The sequence below is a fragment of the Mercenaria mercenaria genome, chromosome 13 (assembly GCF_021730395.1).
Source record: "Mercenaria mercenaria strain notata chromosome 13, MADL_Memer_1, whole genome shotgun sequence".
Taxonomy (NCBI): domain Eukaryota; kingdom Metazoa; phylum Mollusca; class Bivalvia; order Venerida; family Veneridae; genus Mercenaria; species Mercenaria mercenaria.
In genome coordinates, this window is record NC_069373.1 from 5366789 (window position 1) to 5391992 (window position 25204).

Below are 25204 nucleotides of genomic sequence, written 5' to 3' on the forward strand. Positions count from 1 at the left end.
TGCATGCATAAATATTCAGATAACTTTGCACAAAGACTTGTCACATTCAAAACCAGTACCCTTACTTTAAAGGTCAAGGTCACACTTTGAGTTCATTTTTCCTGTGCACGCTATAACTTTTTTATGCATGCATGGATATTCAGATAACTTCATATGAATTCACCATAACAAGACAACATGTCCTGTTCAAGACTCATACCCCTACCTTAAAGGTCAAGGTCACACTAATGTTTAAGGTCATTCTTCATGTCTGCTCTGTTACTTTTTAAGCATGCGTGGATAATCAAATACAGTGTAACTTCTGGAAATCGCATATCCTCTGGACTAGAAAAAAATTTTGGTTTTTGAAAGTTTCCTCTATTTGAAAGTACAGTTATTCAGACAACTGCATACCTTAAATCATTCTTTGTGATATGGAACAAGTTCAAACGTGTAAATTAAATTAATTTTGTAAAAAATTATGTAAAGGGAGCAATAGCATCTTGTGACACTGAAAATGCTGCTGGTCAAGGTCAAATTATTTCATCAGGAATTGAAATACTGTAGCTGTATTATAAAGATTTTATAGAAGGAATTTAATGCATTACTCTAAACCGCAAAGAAAACATTCAACAAAATATATTTTTTTCAGGTGTATCTGTCTGCCAGGTTATTCTGGCAGTGGACAGACTTGCACAGAAATTGATCCCTGTAAAGAAGCATACACGGGAGGCTGTCACCTGCAGGTAAACTGTTTACTGGGCATATTTTAGCTAAGTAGTGTACAAAGGTCTTGAGTTCGATCCCCAGTTAGTGTATTGTATGACCTCAGTAATGATGGTACTGAACACAGCTCATCCTTAACCTTTGAGTCATGTGGAGGTTTAGTTATTGGTGGAGAATCCAGGAACATGGTTAAGGTTAACAAGCCCCGTCGTCCATAAAACATTTTTCAGTCTCAACTGAGTTTGGGATTGAATTTAAATTGCAAATTTTACTAAAACTTCATGATAAAATTCCAGTTGAGACTGACATTCAGTACTGAATAGTCACTTGAAAAAGTTATTTACTTAACATTTAATTTTAAACATGCCATTTAGGTGTAAATGACAAATAAAGTTTCAATATCAAACTCAGATGAGATTGAAATTGTTTTGAGACAGGGGGCCTGACCACTTATGCATAACTGAAATACTGTTGAAGAACAACAGCAAATTGAGTCAATAAACATCTGACCTTGTAAAATGTCAAATAATAATTAACTAATGCAGATTACACTTGCCTGTCAGGAGTGTGCATCAAGGTTACAACAAAGAGAGTTCCAAAAATGACTCTAAAAAGAAAATGATACAGCATGATGTCACAATAATTAAAAATGGCTGTTTGTTGTTTGTGCATGTGTGTATGTCAGCTTGTGCATGTCCGTGCATTTGTCCGATTTTGTCAGGATAATAACTTTGAAATGCATGGAGCAATTTTTTTATGATTCCCAAAGGGGGAAGTATATACTCACAGCTTCATCTGTCAGTCTGTCCATCCCACAATTCTTGTCAGGTGTATTTCTAAGCAAAGTCTGGCTGGAATTGAGCAAAACTTCATAGGAAGCTTCTCTCCTAAAAAGGGATTCATGTTCTGGTCCGAAATGTACTCCTGTATGAGACACAGTGTTGAGTGCAAACCTTGTGTCTGTGTCTCAGTGTAACATTTGAGATCAAAGGTCATTTTTATACGCCCGTTTGAAAAACAGGACATATTATGGGAACGCCCCTGGCGGGCGTATGGGCGAGTGGGCGGTCAGCGTCAACAGACTTTGTCCAAAGCATTATCTTCTTCATGCATGGAGGGATTTTGATATAACTTAGCACAAATGTTCACCACCACTAGACGGAGTGTCATGCGCAAGAACCAGGACCCTAGGTCTAAGGTCAAGGTCACACTTACAGGCCAAAGGTCAGATACAAGAATGACTGTTATGAGCATTTCTTCTTCATGCATGGAGGGATTTTGATGTGCGCAAAAACCAGGGCCCTAGGTCTAAAGTCAAGGTCACACTTAGAGGTCAAAGGTCAAATTCAAGAATGACTTTGTCCGGAGCATATCTTCTTCATGCATGGAGGGATTTTCATGTGCACAAAAACCAGATCCCTAGGTCTAAGGTCAAGGTCACACTTAGAGGTCAAAGGTCAAATTCAAGAATGACTGCGCAAAAACCAGGTCCCTAGGTCTAAGGTCAAGGTCACACTTAGAGGTCAAAGGTCAAATTCAAGAATGACTTTGTCCGGAGCATATCTTCTTCATGCATGGAGGGATTTTGATGTAACTTGGCACAATTGTTCACCATCATGAGATGGAGTGTCATGTGCAAGAACCAGGTCCCTAGGTCTTAGGTCAAGGTCACACTTGGAGGTCAAAGGTACAAGAATGAAAACTTTGTCTGGAGCATTTCTTCTTCTTGCATGGAGGGATTTTGATATAACTTAGCACAAATGTTCACCACCACAAGACGGAGTGTCATGCGCAAGAACCAGGACCCTAGGTCTAAGGTCAAGGTCACACTTGTAGGTCAATGGTCAGATACAAGAATGACTTTGTTATGAGCATTTCTTCTTCATGCATGGAGGGATTTTGTAACTTGGCACAATTGTACACCATCATGAGATGAAGTGTCATGCCCAGGTCCCTTCTTTAGAATTACTTCCATTTGTTGTTACTATAATTATGTTGATAGCTTATATTGTAACTTTTTCATTACTAGCTCTAATCTGTAGTACAACATGCATGTAACATCCAATTTTGAGGTGTATTTTGACCTATCTCTACCTGGTAAGGATTTTTATATGGACTTACAGTATTTTTTTTTTTTTTTTTTTTTTTTTTTTAAAGATTAACATTCCTTAGTTGTTACTATAAATAACTTATATTGTAACTTTTTTATAATTGACTGTAGGGAAAACCCAAGACCACTTTTTTGTGGTACAACATAGATGTTACTTTCAAATTTTAGGTGTATTTTAAGGTATCTCTACCTGGTAAGGAGGTTTTTTTTGTGGCCTTAGAAAAACAAAAGAATTACTATAATTATTAAACAACCACAAAATTAAAATTCCATTTGCAAATACAAGTGCTAGTGTAAAGAAATTTGCTGTGACGGGCGTATATTGTGATATTCTGGCACTCTTGTTAAGCTTGAATAGGCTTTAGCTTTGACATGTTAATTGCAATCTTTTGTTTTTTATGTGGCACGAATATTTGCTTCAGTGAGACAGAGTATGATGTGTAAACCGCTGGTCCCTATTTAAAAGGTCAGGGTCACACTATGGGGTCAAATGTCATACAAGATTTTATTAGACATGGGTTGTGTAATCTGTTTTTCATCTGGGAGAATTTTTAGCTCACCTGAGCCAAAGGCTCATGGTGAGCTTTTGTGACCGCTCAATGTCTGGCGTCCGTCGTGCGTCATCCATCCGTCAACATTTCCTAAAAAAATCTTCTTCTTCAGAACCACTGGGCAGAATTACACCAAACTTCACAGGAATGATCCTTGGTTGGCCCCCTTTCAAAATTGTTCAAAGAATTGAATTCCATGCGGAACTCTCGTTGCCATGGCAACTGAAAGGAAAAACTTTAAAAATCTTCTTGTCCAAAACCGCATGGCTTAGGGCTTTGATATATGGTATGTAGCATTATCTAGTGGTCTTCTACCAAGAATGTTCAAATTATCCCCCTAGGGTCAAATATGGCCCCGCCCCGGGGGTCACATGGTTTATATAGACTTATATAGGGAAAACTTTGAAAATCTTCTTGTACAAAACCACATGGCCTAGGGCTTTGATATGTGGTATGTAGCATCATCTAGTGGTCCTCTACCAAGATTGTTCAAATTATCCCCCTAGGGTCAAATATGGCCCCGCCCCGGGGATCACAAGTTTTACATAGACTTATATAGGAAAAAAAGTTTAAAAATCTTCTTGTCCGAAACCACAACACTTAGACCTTTGATATTTTGTTTGTAGCATTGTCTTATGGTCCTCAACCAAAATTGTTCAAATTGTACCCCTTGGGTGAAAAGAGGCCCTGCCCTGGGGGTCCCAAGTTTTATATAGACTTATATAGGAAAAAGCTTTAAAAATCTTCTTGTTAGAAACCATACAACCTAGGCTTTTGATATTTGGTATGATGCATTGTCTAGTAGTCCTCTACCAAAATTGTTCAAATTATGCCCCTGGGGTTAAAAGAAGCCCCCCGTGGGGTCACTTAGTTATTATGTGAGTTATATAGGAAAAATACTTAAAAAATCATCTGATCCTATTTCCAAGACTATTTAATTATAATTACCTGATGACCCCAAGTAATATGATGTCACTTGACTGTGACCTTGACTTACTGACCTACTTTCTTGTTTTTTAAGATACAGCCTTGAAATTTTGATGACATACACAGTTTTGCACACAAATTGTAAAACTGAATTTCATTGACCATGAATGTGACCTACTGACTTTCTTAATATTTTATCATCAGTTTGACATTTGAAACATGTAGCTCATATTACTCAGGTGAGCAATCCAGGGTCATCATGACCCTCTTGTGTCTTCACTGGAAGAGTATCTCAGAAGTTAAGGTTACACTAAGGCGTTAAAATTCCTGTCAGATCCTATAGGTGCTTTAACTTTGAACTGTATGGAGTTTTTCTTTAATTGGCTGAAATGTTGTCATTGTGGAGGCCTGACAACAAGTAACAGGCTTAATATTCTATTATTCAATATCCCATTACAGGCATCTTGTGTGAAGACAGGTCCAGGAACTGCTAACTGTACATGCAATAAAGGGTGGACTGGTGATGGAAAACACTGTCACATGGAAACCGTGTGTACCAACCATGTCGATTGTCATAAATACGCTAAATGTATTCCAACTACTCCAGGAAAAGTATGTTTTTTGCCTAAGAATGCATTTTACACTATAGCATCAAACATTTTCAAGAAAGAATTATTTTTGCTGTCCATTCTCTTGAAAATAAATCCTGTAAAATGCTCATGAATTTTATGGCTGCATCTATCAAGGAAATGAAATCTTAACAAACAAACAGAATTTCTGTTCATTTTGTCGTCAAAAGTCTAAATCCACAAAGTCACATCCTCAGTATTTTTAGAATACTCTGCCTCGGACAAAATGTGTATGTTACGTGAACACTGAGATCGAATTTCCCGTGTGTACCAAAAGGTTACATGGGTCGGCCACGGATATTTCATTTCAAGAATTATAAAAAATATTTCTATCAGTTTCACGTGTGATGTCTCATTAAATGCAATGACCATTTGTTTCTTTTTACTCATCTTCAAACATAGCCTTTTGAAATAAAACAATCCGTCAGCTAATGACCTAATTAAAAGAAGTGGGTCCCTGTCAAAAGCATTTGGATCCAGTCAGAAGCATTTGGAAACCAGTCAAAAATGTTTAATACATTGCAGTCGGCTGCCTGCAAACATTAAAGGATGTGCCGTGTGAGCACTGTTGTGTTACGTGCTAATTACATGCTAATTATGGACCAGTTACCAGGGTGACAATCAGACCGTTTGACACGTTTATTGATTATCTGAGAGTGCGACCAACAATTTCCTGCTTGGCAGGTGATCGTGTATTGAGATTTCAGACTGAAACTTATAACCTATTTATGTTCATAGAGATTCATTTCCATTGATAAAAGACATTGTGTCTGAAATCATTTGTCCTCCACTTCTGATTCATGTGGAGAAGTTGGCCGTTACTTGCTGAAATATGTAAGTAATGGTACAGAATCCAGGAACAGTGGTTAGGTTAATTATCTGCCATTACATAACTAAAATAATATTGAAAATCAGCGATAAACCCAAAACAAACAAACCGACAAGTTATATTTACCCACATCATGCTTTTGACTTTTATCTTTGAGGTTTGGACTTTCAGCCTCTTGATTTTGTGTTTGGTTTCTTAATTTCAGTGTTCAGTGCTTGTTTTCTCACTGTCTTAGATCTTGGCTTTCATGATCGTAGTTATGCCCCCGCCATAAAATGGGGGGGGGGGGGGGGGTGTGTCATATAGTGTTACCCCTGTCCCTGTGTGTGTTTGTGTGTTCCTGAAAGGGTGATGTTCGTGTCCGGGCCATAACTTTGACATGCATGGTCTGATTTCAGAATAATTTCACCCAAATAATAAGCATGGATAGACGATATGTCATGCGCAAAAACCAGGTCCCTAGGTCTTAGGTCAAGGTCACAGTCCTTGGTTGAACTTTTCACTACATATATACTGATAATGTGGTCTTCATGTCCGGTCCTTAACTTTGACATGCAAGGTCTAATTTCAAAATAATTTGAAACAAGTAATAAGCATGGATAGACAATATGTCATGTGCAAAACCAGGTCCCTAGGTCTAAGGTCAAGGTCACACTTAGAGGCCAAAGATCACATACAAGAATGACTTTGTCCTGAGCATTTCTTCTTCATACATGGAGGGATTTTGATGTATATTGGCTCAATTGCACACCATCATGAGACAAAATGTCATGCACAAGAACCAGGTCCCTAGTTTAGAATTACTTCCCTTTGTTGTTACTATAAATAGCTTATATTGTAACTTTTTTATTATTGGTCGTAGGGAAAAATCAAGACAACTTTTCTGTAGTACAACATGCATGTTACATCCAATTTTGAGATGTATTTTGACCTATCTCTACCATATAAGGATTTTTTTGTGGACTTTTTTTTTTTTTTTTTTTTTTTTTTAAAGATTAACTTCCCTTAGACAAGGGTCCTTCTTTTTTGTTTGTGAGCAGTACCATGCCTGTGACCTTTATCATGGTGACACATTTCAAGTTTCAACTTTAATTATTGTAATTTCGATGTAAATTCAACTTACACTGTTGTAGTTCATATTTTTACTACCTATAACGCATGTGCAATGCGATCTATTCAAAACGGGAGACTATCAAAATCCCCTTGATCAAAATCCCCTCCACTGAAAAATGACAGGGTGTTACAAAATCCCCTTCATACTTTTGCAGGGGGTATCATAATCCCCTCTGTGATTTTTACTTATTTCATCAAGTTCAAATACAGCTATACACAGTTTAAAAGTCTATTACATAAAGCACATAAATATAATGCCTTTAGCAAACATAATTTAATTTGGGGCACTGATATCTATATATCTATAATGAAAATCACAGAGGGGATTATGATACCCCCTGCAAAAGTATGAAGGGGATTTTGTAACTCCCAGTCATTTTTCAGTGGAGGGGATTTTGATCAAGGGGATTTTGATATACACTCATTAAAAACAAACAATACAGCAATATTATATTATTAGTGTTAAGTTCTATGTATATGAATAAAAATGGTAACGAACAAGTATTTGTTTTGAGATAAAGACAAGTCTACTTGGAAAGATTTGTAAGTTCAAGAAAATGCCAATTTATTAAATTGGCATATGCATTTCCTTACCGTCAGCTTATTTTCAAAAAATAGACTTGTTAACAGACTTGGTCCTTTTCCTAGAAAAAGAAAAAAAATCAAATGGGATAGCTACCCTGTTATAGGGCTTGCAGAAAGTTAAGAATGACAGCAAATCTTACATGTCACATTCAGCCTCTGGTATACCTAGTAGGGTGTTGTTTTTTTTTTAGATTTCTCTTAGTGTATTTCTTTTACCTTAAATTGAATTAACATTTCTAATTTATGAGTTATATATTTACAGCATATTTGTGTATGTAAAGATGACTTCATTGGCAATGGAACTTACTGTTTGTACAAAGATAGATGTGAGGTGAACAATGGTGGTTGCCATCCCCTGGTATGCGCTTTACACATTTTAGATACTTTACACATTTAGATACTTTACACATTTTAGATTCTGAATACATTTAGATACTTCACACCTTTTAAATTAGATACTTTATACATTTTAGATACTTAATACATTTAGATACTTTATAGATTTAGATACTTTGCATGTTTAGATACTGTAGACAGTTAAATACTTTACACATTTTAATGAGGCTTGAGTGCAGAGTATTAATCACCATTAATATTAATAATCATTATGTCTCCCTTCCACTGGGGGAGACATATTGTTTTTGCCCTGTCAGTCCAGCAGTCCATACATCACACTTCATTTCTGACCAATAACTGGAGAACCGTTTGACCTAGAACCTTAAAACTTCATAGGGTGGCAGGGCTTATGGAGTAGACGGCCCCTATTGTTTTTGGGGGTCACTGCCTCAAAGGTCAAGATCACAGGGGCCTGAACATGGAAATCCATTTCCGATCAATAACTTGAGAACCACTTGACTCAGAATGTTGAAACCTCATAGGATGATTGATCATGCAGAGTAGATGACCCATATTGTTTTTGGGGTCACTCTATTTAAGGTCAAGGCCACAGGGGCCTGAACATGGAAAACAATTTCCGATCAATAATTTGAGAATCACTTGACCTAGAATGTTGAAACTTCATAGGATGATTGGACATGCAGAGTAGATGGCCCCTATTGGTTTTGGGGTCACTCTATTAAAGGTCAAGGTCACAGTGGACAGAACAAGGAAATCCTTTTCTGGTCAATTGCTTGAGAACTATTTGACCTAGAACCATAGGGTGATAGGACTTACAGAATACATGACCCCTGATGTTTGTGGGGTCACTCCATCAAAGGTCAAGGTCACAGGGACCTGAACATGGAAAGCCATTTCTGATCAATAACTTGAGAATCACTTGACCCAGAATGTTGAATCTTCATAGGATGATTGGACCTGCAGAATAGATGACCCCTATGGATTTTGGGGTCACTCTACTAAAGATCAAGGTCACAGAGGACAGAACATGGAAATCCATTTTCGGTCAATAACTTGAGAACCATTTGACATAGAACCTTCAAACTTCATAGCAGGATAGGACTTACAGAATAGATGACCCCTATTGTTTTTAGGGTCACTCCTTTGAAGGTCAAGGCCACAGAGGGCTGAATGTAGCAAACGTTTTCCAATCAATAACTTGAGAACCACTTGACCCAGAATGTTGAAACTTATTAGGATGATTGGACATGCAGAGTACATAGCCACTACTGATTTTGGGGTCACTCAATCAAAGGTCAAGGTCACAGGGGTCTGAACATGGAAAACCGTTTCCAGTTCATAACTTGAGAACCACTAGGCCCAAAATGTTGAAACTTAGTGGGATGATTGGACATACCAAGTAGATGATCCCTATTGCAGCCAACCATCAGTGTCTCTTTTACTTTCACTCCTGTCCCCTATTGACTTCTTGCCTATACGACTGTGCACTGGGGGAGACATGCCCTTTTCTACAAAAGCATCTTCTAGTTATTTCTTCACACAATGGAAGTTGGCAGAAGTTGATTTGAGCATTCTGGTATGGCAAGAGTTTTTGAAACTGTGATGAAATATCCACAAGAAAAAAGATCATTTCAATACAGAGACAGAGCAGTTTATGCACTCATTTAATTCTCAGATTAATTTGTTTAATCATATATGGTCTATTTAACCAGTAGTATTCTCAATAATGTACATAATTTTGCATAGTAAATGGCAGAAGATCTCTATGTATGCTAATGTGTTATATTTCATAATCTTCAAGACTGACTTGTTCTAAATGTCTAGAATAGGGAAGAGAAGATATTAGTTTTGATCACCAGAGCTTCCACTATAAAACCTAATAAGAACATTTAATTCTTTGTAATCCTGTATTTATGGATTTTTCCGTCTTTTTGAAAAAAATATCAAAGAATTGACGAGGTTGTTGAAGAAACTGTATTATTTCCAGAGCAGTGAAAATCATTATTATGCAGTTGGGGACTAATTATCTGTGATTACATGCTATTTCTTTCTTAGAAATTAAGTCCAAGTGAACAAACAAGATTATGATTTATTTCATCTTGAAAACTTGAAAGCTACAAAAGTGGATCACCACTAATTTCTTATTTTGGCGGTCGCCACAAAATTGTCATTTTGGTCATCTCCATAAAATTGTCATTTTAACAGTCATTTGGCTATTACCAAAATATTACATGCCTGAGAACTGAGATGATTTTGCAGTAATTTATGTTTCGTAATTGAATTCTTTTCTTTGACTGTTCATTTAAAACTTTGTTTGATTTTTGGACGGTTGTCAAACCGGCCAGTGCAGCCACACTGCCCCCACCCCCTCTCCCCCCACACCTTCTCCACCCCTGCACAAAAATTTACATAGACAATATTTTCCCTTAATCAATTTTTTAATCACTTCAAGATCTAGTAAAACTCTGTTGAAATAAAACAGTTCCCTTCATGAGTCGCTTTGAAAAAATGCGAGTCTGCAAAATTAGATCTATTATCAAGAGTGATATAGAGCTACCAAAATATTGTAACAAAACAGTTGTATTAAAACTTGTCCTTTTATTTATTGATTTTGGTCGTAGGAATATGCATTGTGATACATTTCTCCGAGCGAACGTTTGATATCGAAGTGGTGTATCTATATAAATTTCCAAAGGCCAATAGCCCAGTATTGCTCTAAAACAACTTTTTTTTGTTAAAAGCTTGAAAAAATTTTCTCCAAGGCAATAAAAACATTTAGGGTCGGGCCAAAAATTTTGGGTAGGTCGGGATACCGGAAACGAACAATTTTTTTTTTTACGCCTAATTGTTAGTGAGCTCTAGTGTGACTTTTGAGCATTTACATGTATAACGCAAATGTTCATTTTTGCTCAGTTTGGTTTGCCACTTTCCAGGACAACCGTCCTTCAGTGCTTTCAGCGCTTTGATGCATGAGGTGATGATACTGACTGATAGGATAAGTTAGGGTCCAGTTGACTTACATGCAAAATGTATTTTTATGAAATTAAGCTGATAAAAGAGAAATGTAAATAAATATGAATTTGGAAATAACAAATACCGTATTTTAACTAATTTTACTCAGAAATGCATTTGTTATTTTAGGCAAAATGCAGTCATGATGATCGTTCTGAAGTTTATGTTAATTGTACCTGCCCCATAGAGCTTGGATACAGCGGTAACGGTTTCAGTTGCCATGGCAACATTATAATGGAAATAGAAAATCATCCTAAATTGACAGTTGCTGCAAATTTACTTAAGGTAAGAAATTACAGTCCAAATAAATACAAATGATCTATGTCAAATGTTATATATAAGTTCAATTTCCAAGGAATAACAGCAGTAGACTTACAACGTTATAAGTGTTTTTCTTTACGAAAATGTTAATCAAGTTCAAAACTGGATCAGGTTTTGTTGACTCTCCCAATGCCATGTTTTCTGCCTGATCTGCATGAAACCTGGTCAGATTTGTCTAGTCAGAATAGATGTCATTATAGAGTCTAAGTAAAGATCATAAGTAGATCATTTAGTTTCAAAAACTATGTCACTAAATGGCACTTTGTCAAATCAAAGAAGAAATTTTGAAAATCATTTCAGAGGACACACTTCCTTTTTTTTCTTTATGAAATCTTTATGCTTAGATGTATTTTAGAAATGATTATCTGGGTTGAAGAGTTATGTAACTAGGTCATAGAAAAAGCATTTGTACTTGCTGTATATGAAACCTCATCAGGCAGTTTCTTTTATGAAACCTAGTTAAATTACGTTGACTCAGGATTGAAAATCTGTGTCACTAGGTCATAATTATAACAGGAAATCAATTTTCAGGAACCACTGAATAGAAGTGCATGCAACTTGTTTCTTTAGCATTCTTGCGTGGAACTATCTCAAATTTGTTCAAAGGTACTTCACCAAACTTATTTGTTGCATTCAAGGTCAGGTCAGGTGAGCAGGTAAATGAGGAATTGTTTATCATTGTGAACATTTTCTCTCCCCTTGACATAACAATGTTCCCTGCAGTATTGTTCAGTTTTTCTATGACAGGGACATATTAACATAGCCAGTGCATGGGGACAGACCTCAGATAAATATACCTTGGGCACTGGCTTGCCATGGATTATATGAATCGCAGTCATGCTATATGCTCACTATATATCCCATCCCATCAGACACCTCTATCATGGGCACTGGCCTTGTAATAACATTCATCTGTGCACCTCACAATGAACAAAATTGAACAATACAATAAATGAGTGAAAACGATAAAAAGTTAATATGTAAGAAAAAATTTTTGTATATAAACATTGTTATTTTCAGCAAATGAAGAGTGCGGACCAACAGCTGTTGCTAGACAATAACTACACTATATTTATCTCGTCTGATGAAGGCATGAGAAATTTAAGTTTACCCAGTCACAAGTTTGCTCACTGGATAAAACCCGAGAACATGATTCAGCTACTCAAGTAAATCGTTACTATCATTGAATGTGTTGTTAAAACTTGAAAGCAAGTGGCATGAAATTTGATATACATGGTTATGTTTATATGTACATGTAACATTAAGCATGAGTACAACACTGGCAGAGAAAGCATAATACACACAACTAATACAAAAGAAAAAAGCATATTACACATGAAATTACTGATTATGCACCCAGACACAATGTATATAGGGCTGTATTAGAGTCTTACATGTCCGTACATCAATTGGTCATTCTAAATCTTTGATAAGCCCGCCTGCTTAGTTCAGTAGGTAAGAGCGTTGGTCTACGCATCGCGGGGTCGCGAGTTCGATCCTCGGGCGGGGCGTATGTTCTCTGTGACTATTTGATAAACGGCAATGTGTCTAAAATCATTAGTCCTCCACCTCTGATAATTCATGTGGGGAAGTTGGCAGTTACTTGCGGAGAACAGGTTTGTACTGGTACAGAACCCAGGAACACTGGTTAGGTTAACTGCCCGCCATTACATGACTGAAATACTGTTGAAAAACGGCGTTAAACCCAAAACAAACAAACAAACAAAATCTTTGATATGTGTCCATGTTATATCTTAATGGCCGGAAAGATTTTCATTATGCTTGCAGCAGAGTGCGCAAGCAGCACAGGTCAAAGGTCAAGGTTACACTTGGAGGCCAAAGGTCAAGGTTACTTTTAGAGGCCAAAGGTTCAATAGATAAACTTCATGTCTGATCCATATTGTCTAAACCATTTAGAAGATTTTCATTAAACTAGCATCAGTTGCTAACCACATCAAGGTAAGATGCAGAACACACGATCCAGGTCACTAGGTCAAGGTCAAACACACAATCCAGGTCACTAGGTCAAGGTCAAACACAATCCAGGTAACTAGGTCAAGGTCAAACACAATCCAGGTCACTAGGTCAAGGTCAAACACACAATCCAGGTCACTAGGTCAAGGTAAAACACAATCCAGGTCACTAGGTCAAGGTCAAACAATCCAGGTCACTAGGTCAAGGTCAAACACAATCCAGGTCACTAGGTCAAGGTCAAACACACAATCCAGGTCACTAGGTCAAGGTCAAACACAATCCAGGTCACTAGGTCAAGGTCAAACACACACTCCAGGTCACTAGGTCAAGGTCAAACACACAATCCAGGTCACTAGGTCAAGGTCAAACTGTGGTTAAAGGTCCGCTCCATGTATTTTAAACCAATGAGAAGATTTTCATAAAACTTATTATTTAACTCATCTGGATGGTTTGCATAGTACACAATGCAGGTCACTTGGTCCAATGTCATGGTCATACTGGAAGGTCAAAGTTCATGATCACAACATCTTGCTTTTACTTTATCAAAACAGTGCTTTGGGGTAGTAATGAACTTTAGTACCGTAATAGCTGTAGTTTTACTTAAGCTTCAGCATACATAAAGCAAACACATGGAAGGTAGAGAATTGTGTATAGATTATTTTGATGCCAGAACTTGAATTGATTTTTATATCTGATATCAAATTTATGTAGTACCCTTTTCATAACAAACATGTTCAAAGGTGCTTTACAGACATACATGTATACAGAGAAAGGCAGTCACTGACAGTTGCCAAATTCATCCTCTACCAGTTCCAGAAGGACAGAGCAAGATAAAGTCCTTAGAACATAGAGACAGAATTTTTTTAGATACAGTCTCATCTGGCCACTCAGTCTAGCTCTTTGTGAATAGACAGTCTGGTTCTTTCATGTGCCTATGAAAAACTGGTGCTGGCATTTTATTTAAGTGGGAGACACTTAAAAGCATCTCAGAAATTTCCAGTGCCTGGACCAGACCTTGAACCCTGGACCTCTGGATTGACTGTCAAGCATTTTTCAGTGAATAATCAAAATATTAAGAGTGAAATGTATCTGGTATTTTTGTAGACAAAAATATCAAATATGAATTTAGTCAAAACATGAAATAAAAAGAAAGTTTGTAAGATCAAAATATATTTCACTCATTAACACTATATCTCACATTTTTACTTACAGCTATGCCACTTGTGAAAATATTGCATCTGGTGTTCACTCTGGAGTGATATTTCAATCGTACACTGACACAAACAAATAGCCTGTAATGTATTTTTAGCTCACCTGAGCCAAAGGCTCAAGGTGAGCTTTTGTGACCGCTCGATGTCTGTTGTCCATTGTCTGTCGTGCGTTGTGTGTCAACAATTTGTAAAAAAAATCTTCTTCTTCAGAACCACTGGACAGATTTACACCAAACTTCACAGGAATGATCCTTGGGTGAACCCCTTTCAAAATTGCCCAAAGAATTTAATTCCATGCAGAACTCTGGTTGCCATGGCAACCGAAAGGAAAAACTTCGAAAATCTTCTTGTCAGATACTGTTAGATGGATTTCAAAAATATTTTGTAGAAATGATCTCTAGGTGATCCACTACAAAAATTGCCTAAGCCATTCTGTTTCGGTAAAAAACATGGCCACAAGGGGGGCGGGGCTTATTTTCCCTATATGGCTATATTGTAAATTTCAAAAATCTTCTTCAATTTTTAAAACCACTGGGCAGATTTACTCTTAACTTCACAGAAATGATCCTTTGGTGCTCCCCTATCAAAATTGCCCAAAGAATTGAAATCCATGCAGAATTCTGGTTGCCATGGCAGCCAAAGTAAAAACTTTAAAAATCTTCCTGTCCAAAACCAAAGTTGCTAGGGCTTTGATATTTGGTATGTGTTATCATCTAATGGTCCTCTACCAAGTTAGTTCAAATTATCCCCCTAGGGTCAAATATGGCTCCGCCCTGGGGGTCATATGGTTTACATAGACTTGTATAGGAAAAACTTTGAAAATCTTCTTGTCAAAACCACAGGGCTAGGGCTTGATATTTGTATGTAACATCATCTAGGGTCCTCTACAAGATTATTCAATATCCCCTAGGTAAATTGGCTCCGCCCTGGGTCAAATGGTTTACATAGACTTGTATAGGAAAAACTTTGAAAATCTTCTTGTCCAAAACCACAGGGCTTAGGGCTTTGATATTTTGTATGTAACATCATCTAGTGGTCCTCTACTAAGATTATTCAAATTATCCCCCTAGGGTTAAATATGGCTCCGCCCTGGGGGTCAAATGGTTTACATAGACTTGTATAGGAAAAACTTTGAAAATCTTCTTGTCCAAAACCACAGGGCTTAGGGCTTTGATATTTTGTATGTAACATCATCTAGTGGTCCTCTACTAAGATTATTCAAATTATCCCCCTAGGGTTAAATATGGTTCTGCCCCAGGGGTCACATGGTTTATATAGATTTATATAGAGGAAAATCTTCTTGTCCAAAACCACAGGGCCTAGGGCTTTGATATTTGGTATGCAGTGTCATCAAATAGTCTTCTGACAAGTTTGTTCAAATTACCCCCTAGGGTCAAATATGGCCCCGCCCGAGGGGTTACATGATTAATATAGACTTATATAGGGAAAAACTTTGAAAATCTTCTTGTCCAAAACTGCAGGGCCTAGGGTTTTGATGTTTGGTATGTAGCATCATCTATTGGTCCTTTACCAAGTTTGTTCAATGTATCCCCCTAGGGTCAAATATTGCCCCGCTCAGGCCTGGGTCACATGGTTTATATAGACTTGTATAGGAAAAAAATTAAAAAATCTTCTTGTCTGAAACCACAAGACCTAGGCCTTTGATGTTTTTTATGTAGCATTGCCTTATGGTCCTCTACCAAGATTGTTCAAATTATTATCCTGGGGTAAAAAGAGGCCCTTCCCTGGGGGTATATAGTTTTACATATACTTATACAGGAAAAACTTAAAAAAAAATTCTTGTCTGAAACTCGAAGGCATAGGCTTTTGATATTTGGTATGTTGCATTGCCTAGTGGTCCTCTACTAAGATTATTCAAATTATGCCCCTTAATTGAAAAGAGGCCCCACCCAAGGTGTCCAAAGTTTTACAAAGACTTGTATAGGAAAAAATTTTTAAAAATCTTCTTGTCGGAAAGTTCAAGGCCTTTGATATTTGGTATATATCATTGTGTAGTTGATTTCTAACAAGATTGTTAGAATTATGCCCCCCGAGTGAAAAGAGGCCCCGCCCCGACCTACTTGCTTGTTTTTTAAGATAAAGCCTTGAAATTTGGGTGACATGTACAGTTTTGCACACTGTTCTTAAAACTGACTTTCAGTGACCATGAATATGATCTACTGACCTACTTTCTTAATATTTTAGCATCAGTTTGACATTGATACATGTAGCTCATATTACTCAGGTGAGCGATCCAGGGTCATTATAACACTCTTGTTATTGTAGTTTCTTTTTGTTATAGCAATATATTTATGAAACTATGCATGTATGTACCTCATACAACTTCAGAAATCTGTCTGTTCTAGTTATCACACTTTGTTGGGTTCCTATACCCTGGATAAACTGGTTGCAGAATCAGGCATCAAAAAGTTACAGACAATGGCTGATGGCTTCTCCATCTATATAACGAAAGGGGAGGATGGGGTAAGCATTATTTAGTGTGAAGTCATTTTAATTTCATTGACATAAAATTTGTGCTTTCGTTATAAGCTACAATTTCATTGGGATTTTATTTTTAGAAAATAAAGTAAATGGGAAATTCAGTAATTCATCTGATCTACATAAAGTACTATAGAGGACTTTCTTGGCCTCTCTACTGTGTATGAAACTATGGAGGACTGTTTTGGCCTCTCTGCTATGTATGAAACTATGGAAGACTTTCCTGAAACTACGGAGGACTTTCTTTGCCCTCTATTGTTTATAAAACTATGAAGGGCTTCCTGGGTCTCTCTACTGTGTATAAAACTTGGCCTCTCTACTGTGTATGAAACTATGGAGGACTTTCTTGGCCTCTCTACTGTATATGAAACTATGGAGGACTTTCTTGGCCTCTCTACTAAGTATGAAACTATGGAGGACTTTCTTGGCCTCTCTACTGTGTATGAAACTGTGGAGGACTTTCTTGGCCCCTCTACTGTGTATGAAACTGTGGAGGACTTTCTTGGCCGCTCTGCTGTGTAAGAAACTATGCAGGGCTTTCTTGGCCTCTCTACTGTGTATAAAACTATGGATGACTTTCTTGGCCTCTCTATTGTTTATAAAACTATGGTGGGCTTCCTGGGCCTCTCTACTGTGTATGAAAGTATGGAGGACTTTCTTGGCCCCTCTACTATGTATGAAATTATAGAGGGCTTCCTGGGACTCTCTACTGTGCTGTGGAAGGCTTTCTTGGACTCTCTACTGTGTATGAAACTGTGGAGGACTATCTTGGCCTCTGCTGTATATGAAACTATGGAGGACTTTCTTGGCCCCTCTACTGTGTATGAAATTATAGAGGGCTTCCTGGGACTCTCTTCTGTGCTGTGGAAGGCTTTCTTTGACTCTCTACTGTGTATGAAACTGTGGAGGGCTATCTTGGCCTCTCTACTAAGTATGAAACTGTGGAGGACTTTCTTGGCCCCTCTACTGTGTATGAAACTGTGGAGGACTTTCTTGGCCGCTCTACTGTGTAAGAAACTATGCAGGGCTTTCTTGGCCTCTCTACTGTGTATGAAACTATGGAGGACTTTCTTGGCTTCTCTATTGTTTATAAAACTATGGAGGGCTTCCTTGGCCTCTCTACTGTGTATGAAACTATGGATGACTTTCTTGGCCTCTCTACTGCATATGAAACTATAGAGGACTTTCTTGGCCTCTCTACTAAGTATGAAACTATGGCGGACTTTCTTGGCCTCTCTACTAAGTATGAAACTATGGAGGACTTTCTTGGCCCCACTACTGTGTATGAAACTGTGGAGGACTTTCTTGGCCTCTCTATTGTTTATAAAACTATGGAGGGCTTCCTGGGCCTCTCTTCTATGTATAAAACTATGGAGGACTTTCTTGGCCTCACTACTGTGTATGAAACTATGGAGGACTTTCTTGGCCTCTCTACTGTGTATGAAACTGTGGAGGGCTTTCTTTGCCATTCTACTGTGTATGAAACTATGGAGGACTTTCTTGGCCTCTCTACTGTGTATGAAACTTTGGAGGGCTTCCTAGGCCTCTCTTCTGTGTATGAAACTATGGAGGACTTTCTTGGTCCCTCTACTATGTATGAAATTATAGAGGGCTTCCTGGGACTCTCTTCTGTGCTGTGGAAGGCTTTCTTAGACTCTACTGTGAATGAAACTTTGGAGGACTTTCTTGGCCTCTACTGTGTATGAAACTATGGAGGGCTTCCTGGGCCTCTCTACTGTGTATGAAATTATGGAGGGCTTTCTTGGCCTCACTACAGTGTATGAAACTATAGAGGGCTTCCTGGACCTCTCTTCTGTGTATAACACTATGGAGGACTTTCTTGGCCTCTCTACTGTGTATGAAACTGTGGAGGACTTTCTTGGTCTCTCTACTGTGTATGAAACTGTGGAGGACTTTCTTGGTCTCTCTACTGTGTATGAAAACTGTGGAGGACTTTCTTGGCCTCTCTACTATGTATGCAACTATAGAGGGCTTCCTTGGACTCTCTACTGTGTATAAAACTATGGAGGGCTTTCTTGGCCTCTCTACCGTGTATGCAACTATGAAGGACTTTCTTGGTCTCTTTACTGTGTATGAAACTGTAGAGGACTTTCTTGGTCTCTCTGCTGTGTATGAAACTGTGGAGAGCTTCCTGGGCCACTCTACTGTGTATGAAACTATGGAGGACTTTCTTGGCCTCTCTACTATGTATGCAACTATAGAGGCCTTCCTTGGACTCTCTACTGTGTATAAAACTATGGATGACTTTCTTGGTCTCTCTACTACGTATTAAACTGTGGAGGGCTTTCTTGGCCTCTCTACTGTGTATGAAACTATGGAGGACTTTCTTGGTCTCTCTACTGTGTATGCAACTGTGGAGGACTTTCTTGGTCTCTCTACTGTGTATGAAACTGTGGAGGGCTTTCTTGGTCTCTCTACTGTGTATGAAACTGTGGAGGGCTTTCTTGGCTTCAGTACTGTGTATGAAACTATCGAGGGCTCCTTGGACTGTCTACTGTGTATAAAACTACAGAAGACTTTCTTGGCCTCTCTACTGCATATAAAACTGTGGAGGGCTTCCTGGGCCTCTCTACTGTGTATAAAACTGTGAAGGACTTTCTTGGCCTCTCTACTGTTTATAAAACTACCTTCTTGGCCTCTTCTGTGTGTGAAACTATAGAGGGCTTCCTGGGACTGTCTTCTGTGTATGAAACTGTTGAGTACTTTCTTGGCTGCTCTACTGTGTATGAAACTATAGAGGGCTTCCTGGGCCTCTCTACCATATATGAAACTATGGAAGACTTTCTTGGCCTCTCTACTGAGTATGAAACTATATAGTGCTTCTTGGGACTCTCTACTGTATATGAAGCTATGGAGGACTTTCTTGGCCTTTCTACTGTGTATGAAACTATGGAGGACTTTCTTGGCCTCTGTGCTGTGTATGAAAGTGTGGAGGTCATTTTGGGCCTTTCTGCTGTTTATGAAATTAGTATGGACTTTCTGGACTTCTCTGCTGTGTGAGAAATGATCTGTTGTCGAGGGCAACAGGTAAAACTATGTTAATCTAGCAATAACATAGGATTTATCAAATTTGCTAAAAATCTCCAAAAATAAGGAATAACCATGTATACAGGGCATAAATCAATTGTGTTTGTTGTAGAATGTGAGACTTCTACCACAGAGAACTGGAACTGTTGCCACGGTGATAGAATCTGATATCATAGCTACCAATGGATATATCAACATTATTGATAAGGTGAGCATACCAAACTTGTCTCCTGGAATTATCTCACTCACTCACTCACTCGTCCCTTGACGAAGTCTTCATGGTAGGGGGGAGTCTGTCGCCGAAGAAGCTGACATTCTTCTCCAGGCTGGTCTGTCTGGAATTATCATAGACTGCAAATGATTATGTTGTTAATGTTAGTGAGGAATGAACATAGCCAGACAAAAAAAAGGATTTGTCAATGTTATTTTTCGTGTGGTCATGATTGATCTTCCTAATGGCAGTGGCTTTGGATCCGTTTACCCGACCGCTAGACCAGGTGTCTAAAGGTCTGGTTATTGGACCAGTAGACAGCCTATGTATGGGTTGTATAGAGGTCCATCAATCAGTATATTACAGAATATGATAAGATACGGTAAGGTAAAATTATTTAAAGACAGCAAGAAAGCAGAAAAGTACAACATTACATTAAGCTCATGATAGCTTTTGAACTGACAAATAATTTGCAGATGGGATTGCAATAAATAGTTATTATAAATTATGATTCAGAAATAAAAAGATATTTACAAAATTTTCATAATTGGCTCTCATTTGCTTCATGATTTTAAATATATTTCAAGTGATAGAAAACAGAAATAATCTTTCAATCCTTAGAAAATATCCATATTTGATAATGTTTTGCTTATGAAAGTTCTTATAAATTCATATGTTTTTTTACTTTTTAAATATCAAATAATGGTGACACTGTGCATACTGATTTTATTGTCAAATGAGACTTATATTATACATTCAGTAAGTTATGGTATCCCCTAATGCGATTTAATTTGTGGTTGATGACTTCTGTAAGAGTTTATTTGCATTTTAAATGTGAAGTTATGAACGTATAATGTTTTTACATATTATACAGTGTTTAAATATTGATGGCTGGACCTCTAGACAGGACATGTACAGGGCTGGACCTCTAGACAGCACATGTACAGGGCTGGACCTCTAGACAGCACATGTACAGGTTGTCTAGAGATGTAGTCACTGTACCCACAGCCACAGTCATTCTTAATAGCTGTGGTAACATTTGTATTCCGGTATCATGAAAACACAGTCTTATAGCTAGGGGCCTCTGTGGCCAAATGGTTAACGTTGCTGACTTCAAATCACTTGCCCCTTACATATGTGGGTTCGAGCTTCACATGATGAAATAATGCAGGGAGAGGCAACATATGACCTATACTGTGTTGGTGCAATATTAAACCCAACAAAAACAAAGACCAACAATCTTATATTTATTGATTATGTTTATATGTGTAGTAAAGTGTGAATGTTGCCTTGTATATGAATCATGCACTTTTACATATGTCTAGATTTGAGTCACTTTTTGATAACATTATTTCTAAAGTATGTATCTTTTCTTATTATTACAAACCTTTTAACTGATAAGGTGTCACATCATTTTAATTATATTTTTCAGGGGTTAGAGCCCTATGAACCTATGTCACCTGAGGACTACCCAGATTTGGAAACCTTTTTCAGTAATCACTCTGAGTACAGTATCTTTGCTGGATGGCTAAAGGTAAATAAGATATTTTGACAGATGTCATAGTTAAGTGAATTAGCCAAGACTGCAAAGTTATAAATAACATGTTTGACAAACATAAAGACAAATTTACAAGTGGTATTTCTGTAGTTTAGCTAGACATGAAGGTATAGGAGATGCCAGTTTCTTAGATTCTTCAGAAATCACCTGAACACACAGAGGCTTGAGAGAAATTAAGTATAAAGTATCATGTATCAATTGTAAGTTTTCTTAAAATCCATAAACAGTATCTACCATTTATAAGACTCTGTCCATTAAAATATGAGCCATTTTTCCAAATTATCATGTCTATTAAAATATGAGCCATATTTCCAAATTATTATTTATGCTTTGATTTGATACAAACTTGTACAGAATGTTTATCTTGATGATCTCTATTTAGCCAAGTTCCAAACTTGGTCATGTGGGGTCAAAAACTAGGTCACCAGGTCAAATCAAAGGAAGAAGATTGTTAACAACCTAGATGTCACATTTATGATCCTATCTTCATGACACTTGGTCAGCATGTTTATCTTGATGATTTCTAGGCCAGGTTCAAAACTGAGTTATATGGGGTGGAAAACTAGGTCACACAGTCAAATCAAAGGAAAAGCTTGTTAACTCTCTTGTGGTCACATTTATGACCCAACTTCATGAAACTTGGTAAGAATGTTTTTCTTGATGATTCCCATGCCAAGTTCTAAACTGGGTCATGTGGGGTCAAAAACTAGGTCACCACTCAAAGGAAAAGCTTGTTAATCCCCTGCCACGAGTGGTGGGGGCGGTTATAGGAATGGTCTCCACCCGTCCTTCTGTCTTCCGTCTTTCCATAACATTTCGTGTCCACTCTATCATCTAAACCCCTTGACTGATAATCATGAAACTTTGGTCAAATGATCACCTCATCAAGATGATGTGCAGAACCCATGAATCAGTCATGTTGGCTCAAGTTCAAGGTCACAACTCAAGATCAAAGGTTAGAGCCTTCCATTTTGTGTCTGCTCTGTATCTCCTAAACCCCTTGAAGGATAATCATGAAACTTGGGTTAAATGATCACTTCATCAAGACAATGTGCAGAACTCATGAGTTAGCCATGTCAGCTTGAGGTCAAGGTAAAAACTCTGGTTCAAATGTTTAAGCCTTCCATTTTGTGTCTGCTCTGTATCTCCTAAACCCCTTGAAAGATTTTCATGAAACTTGGGTCAATTGATCACCTCATCAAGATGATGTGCAGAACTCATGAGTCAGCATGTTGGCTCAAGGTCAAGGTCACTTCCATTTTATGTCTGCTCTGTATCTCCTAAACTCCTTGAACGATTTTAATATGACTTGGCTGTAATATTCCCCTTATCAAGACCATGTGCAGAATTCAAAATTCACCCCTGCCAGCTTAAGGTCAAGGTCACAACTTGAATGTTTAATGGTTCCACCCAACACTGTCAACCCTTTCACTACCCATAACAGTGGCGGGGGATATAGTTGTCTTTCAGACTGCCTTGTTAACACTATAGAGGCCACATTTATGACCCTATCTTCATGAAACTTGGTCAGAATGTTTATCTTGATGATTCCAGGACCAAACTGGTGAGCGATATAGGGTCATCATGACCCTCTTGCTTTAACAGGTTACGGAGAGCATCTCCTTGATGCACTTTGTGTCAAACAAGCAGAGCATGTGTTGCCTGAGGGATGAACCATATCATCCTTTATCTTCTCGACAAACCTGAATTTATTTACACATTTTGTTTAGATAACAATAGGGATTAGCAGACAATTTATCATACATGTTACAATTATTTATGAAATGACTGTAACAAACTTTGAACATTTTATCAGCTATGTAAATGTAATAATGATAATCACCCGTAAATTGAATCAAGGATCAAAAGGCTCTTTTCAATCAATTTCAGGCTGACAAAAGCAATTGGTGCAAATAAAGTAAATGATTCCTAATACAAAATAACCATTATGGACCATGTATTTAACGAGCCTTTGGCGTGCATAAATTTGGTACGGTACAGAAGAATGGGCATTAGTGTTACCATGACTTCCGGAATTGGAATTTCACTAATATAGGATAAGAACCTTTGCAAATTCAAATTTCTGACCCTCCAGTCACAAATTCATAAATCCGCAAAATAAAGATCACGCGAATATAAAGTGATTTACAGTAAACTGAAAAATTCAAAAAATTTTCCCTCTGAAACTGATGGCCCTATTTCTAAAGTAGTTTTACAGCAGTGTACCATAAGTGACCCTCTGCCAAATTCTATAATTCTTTTTCATTAAAAACACGACAGCCAGAGGGCTGCCCTAGTTATCCCTATATGGCGGACATGAAAATCTTCTCCTGTGAAACTGATGGCTTGATCACAAAAAAGAAATTCTGTTTCGTTAAAAAAACTTGGCCACCTGGGGGCAGGATAGGTTTTCCTATGTGGCAGTGAGGAAAACTTTGAAAATCTTCTCTCACAGGTTTGATTTTAAAATAATATTGTGGCAATGTTCCTTGGATGATCCTTTTCCAAATTACTTTAAACCATGTTGATTTATCAAAAAAAAACATGGCTACCAAGGGATGGGTATAGTTTTCTCTATGGGTATAGATCAACTTTATGCATCGAGGCGTGTCTGCACTTTTAGCTCATAACAATACTGCGATAAACACCGAGGATAAAGAATAAATCACGCCTCACTTATTGACATTGGATTATATGTGGAAAACTTTAAAAATCTTCTGTATATCGTTTTTACATTTACACTGTAACGCTAGCATTATCTACATTTGCAGTTTTGCATTTGATCAACTTCAGAACACTTATTCTGTTAAGATCAGCTAAATGCTTGTCAGAAGTTTTAGAAATGTTTATTCCAGAGCACTTCCGCACATTGAATATTATTCAGCAGGAAAACAGTGCATCTTAGTTTAGAAACCACCAACTGCAGCTGTCCCATGATTAATACTGTAGAATTTCTGAAAAATGAAAGCCCTAAAACTTTGGCAATATTCTTGTGGCCCTAAGTAGTTCATTTTAGGAATAAAGAACCACTCTAGACTTAAAAGAGAAGACTCATTATTGATTTTTTTCCTGTTTCGTAAATGCACACAACACAAAAGTTAGAAATTTTCTGAATTTAGGAAAGATAAGTTTTTGTGCTCCCTAAATTTTTTAGGACTTCGCTCAGATTTGCTCTTGTCTATTTGTTAGTGTGTCTGTACATTCCTCCAAATTTGAATCTTTCATAGCTCAAGTAGTGTTCAACCTAGAGTCATTAGACATCATAGGATTGTAAATCAGCATGTGAAGCACCTTGGATTCTGTTTGGGATTTTACTGAATGGACCTTCACTGTAAAAAAATGCATAAAGTTCCTTAAACTTTGTGTTGTATATATCTGAAAAAGTATTTGAGCTAGAGTAAAAAAACATCATAGGGTTGTAAAATTTAGCATGTGAGGGTTCCACTTGAGGCTCTGTTTGAGATTTCACTTATGAATTATGGCCCTTGACATACAAAAAAATATGCATAAAGTTCCAAAATTTTTATATTATAGGAAGTACTTGACGTAAAGTCATGAAATAAT

General features: G+C 37.5%; 1 protein-coding gene across 2 annotated transcripts in view; it reads left to right on the plus strand.

Annotated features, from left to right (window-relative positions):
* Positions 1-25204, plus strand: part of LOC123530075 (stabilin-2-like) — a 402834-nt gene that overhangs the window by 346168 nt on the left and 31462 nt on the right. For both annotated transcript variants that reach the window (XM_053521033.1, XM_053521032.1), the window contains exons 21-28: positions 632-725; positions 4753-4905; positions 7712-7807; positions 10948-11103; positions 12160-12305; positions 16691-16808; positions 19984-20079; positions 21515-21616. In XM_053521033.1, the coding sequence (XP_053377008.1) occupies positions 632-725; positions 4753-4905; positions 7712-7807; positions 10948-11103; positions 12160-12305; positions 16691-16808; positions 19984-20079; positions 21515-21616 (961 nt within the window). The remainder of the gene's footprint in view (positions 1-631; positions 726-4752; positions 4906-7711; positions 7808-10947; positions 11104-12159; positions 12306-16690; positions 16809-19983; positions 20080-21514; positions 21617-25204) is intronic.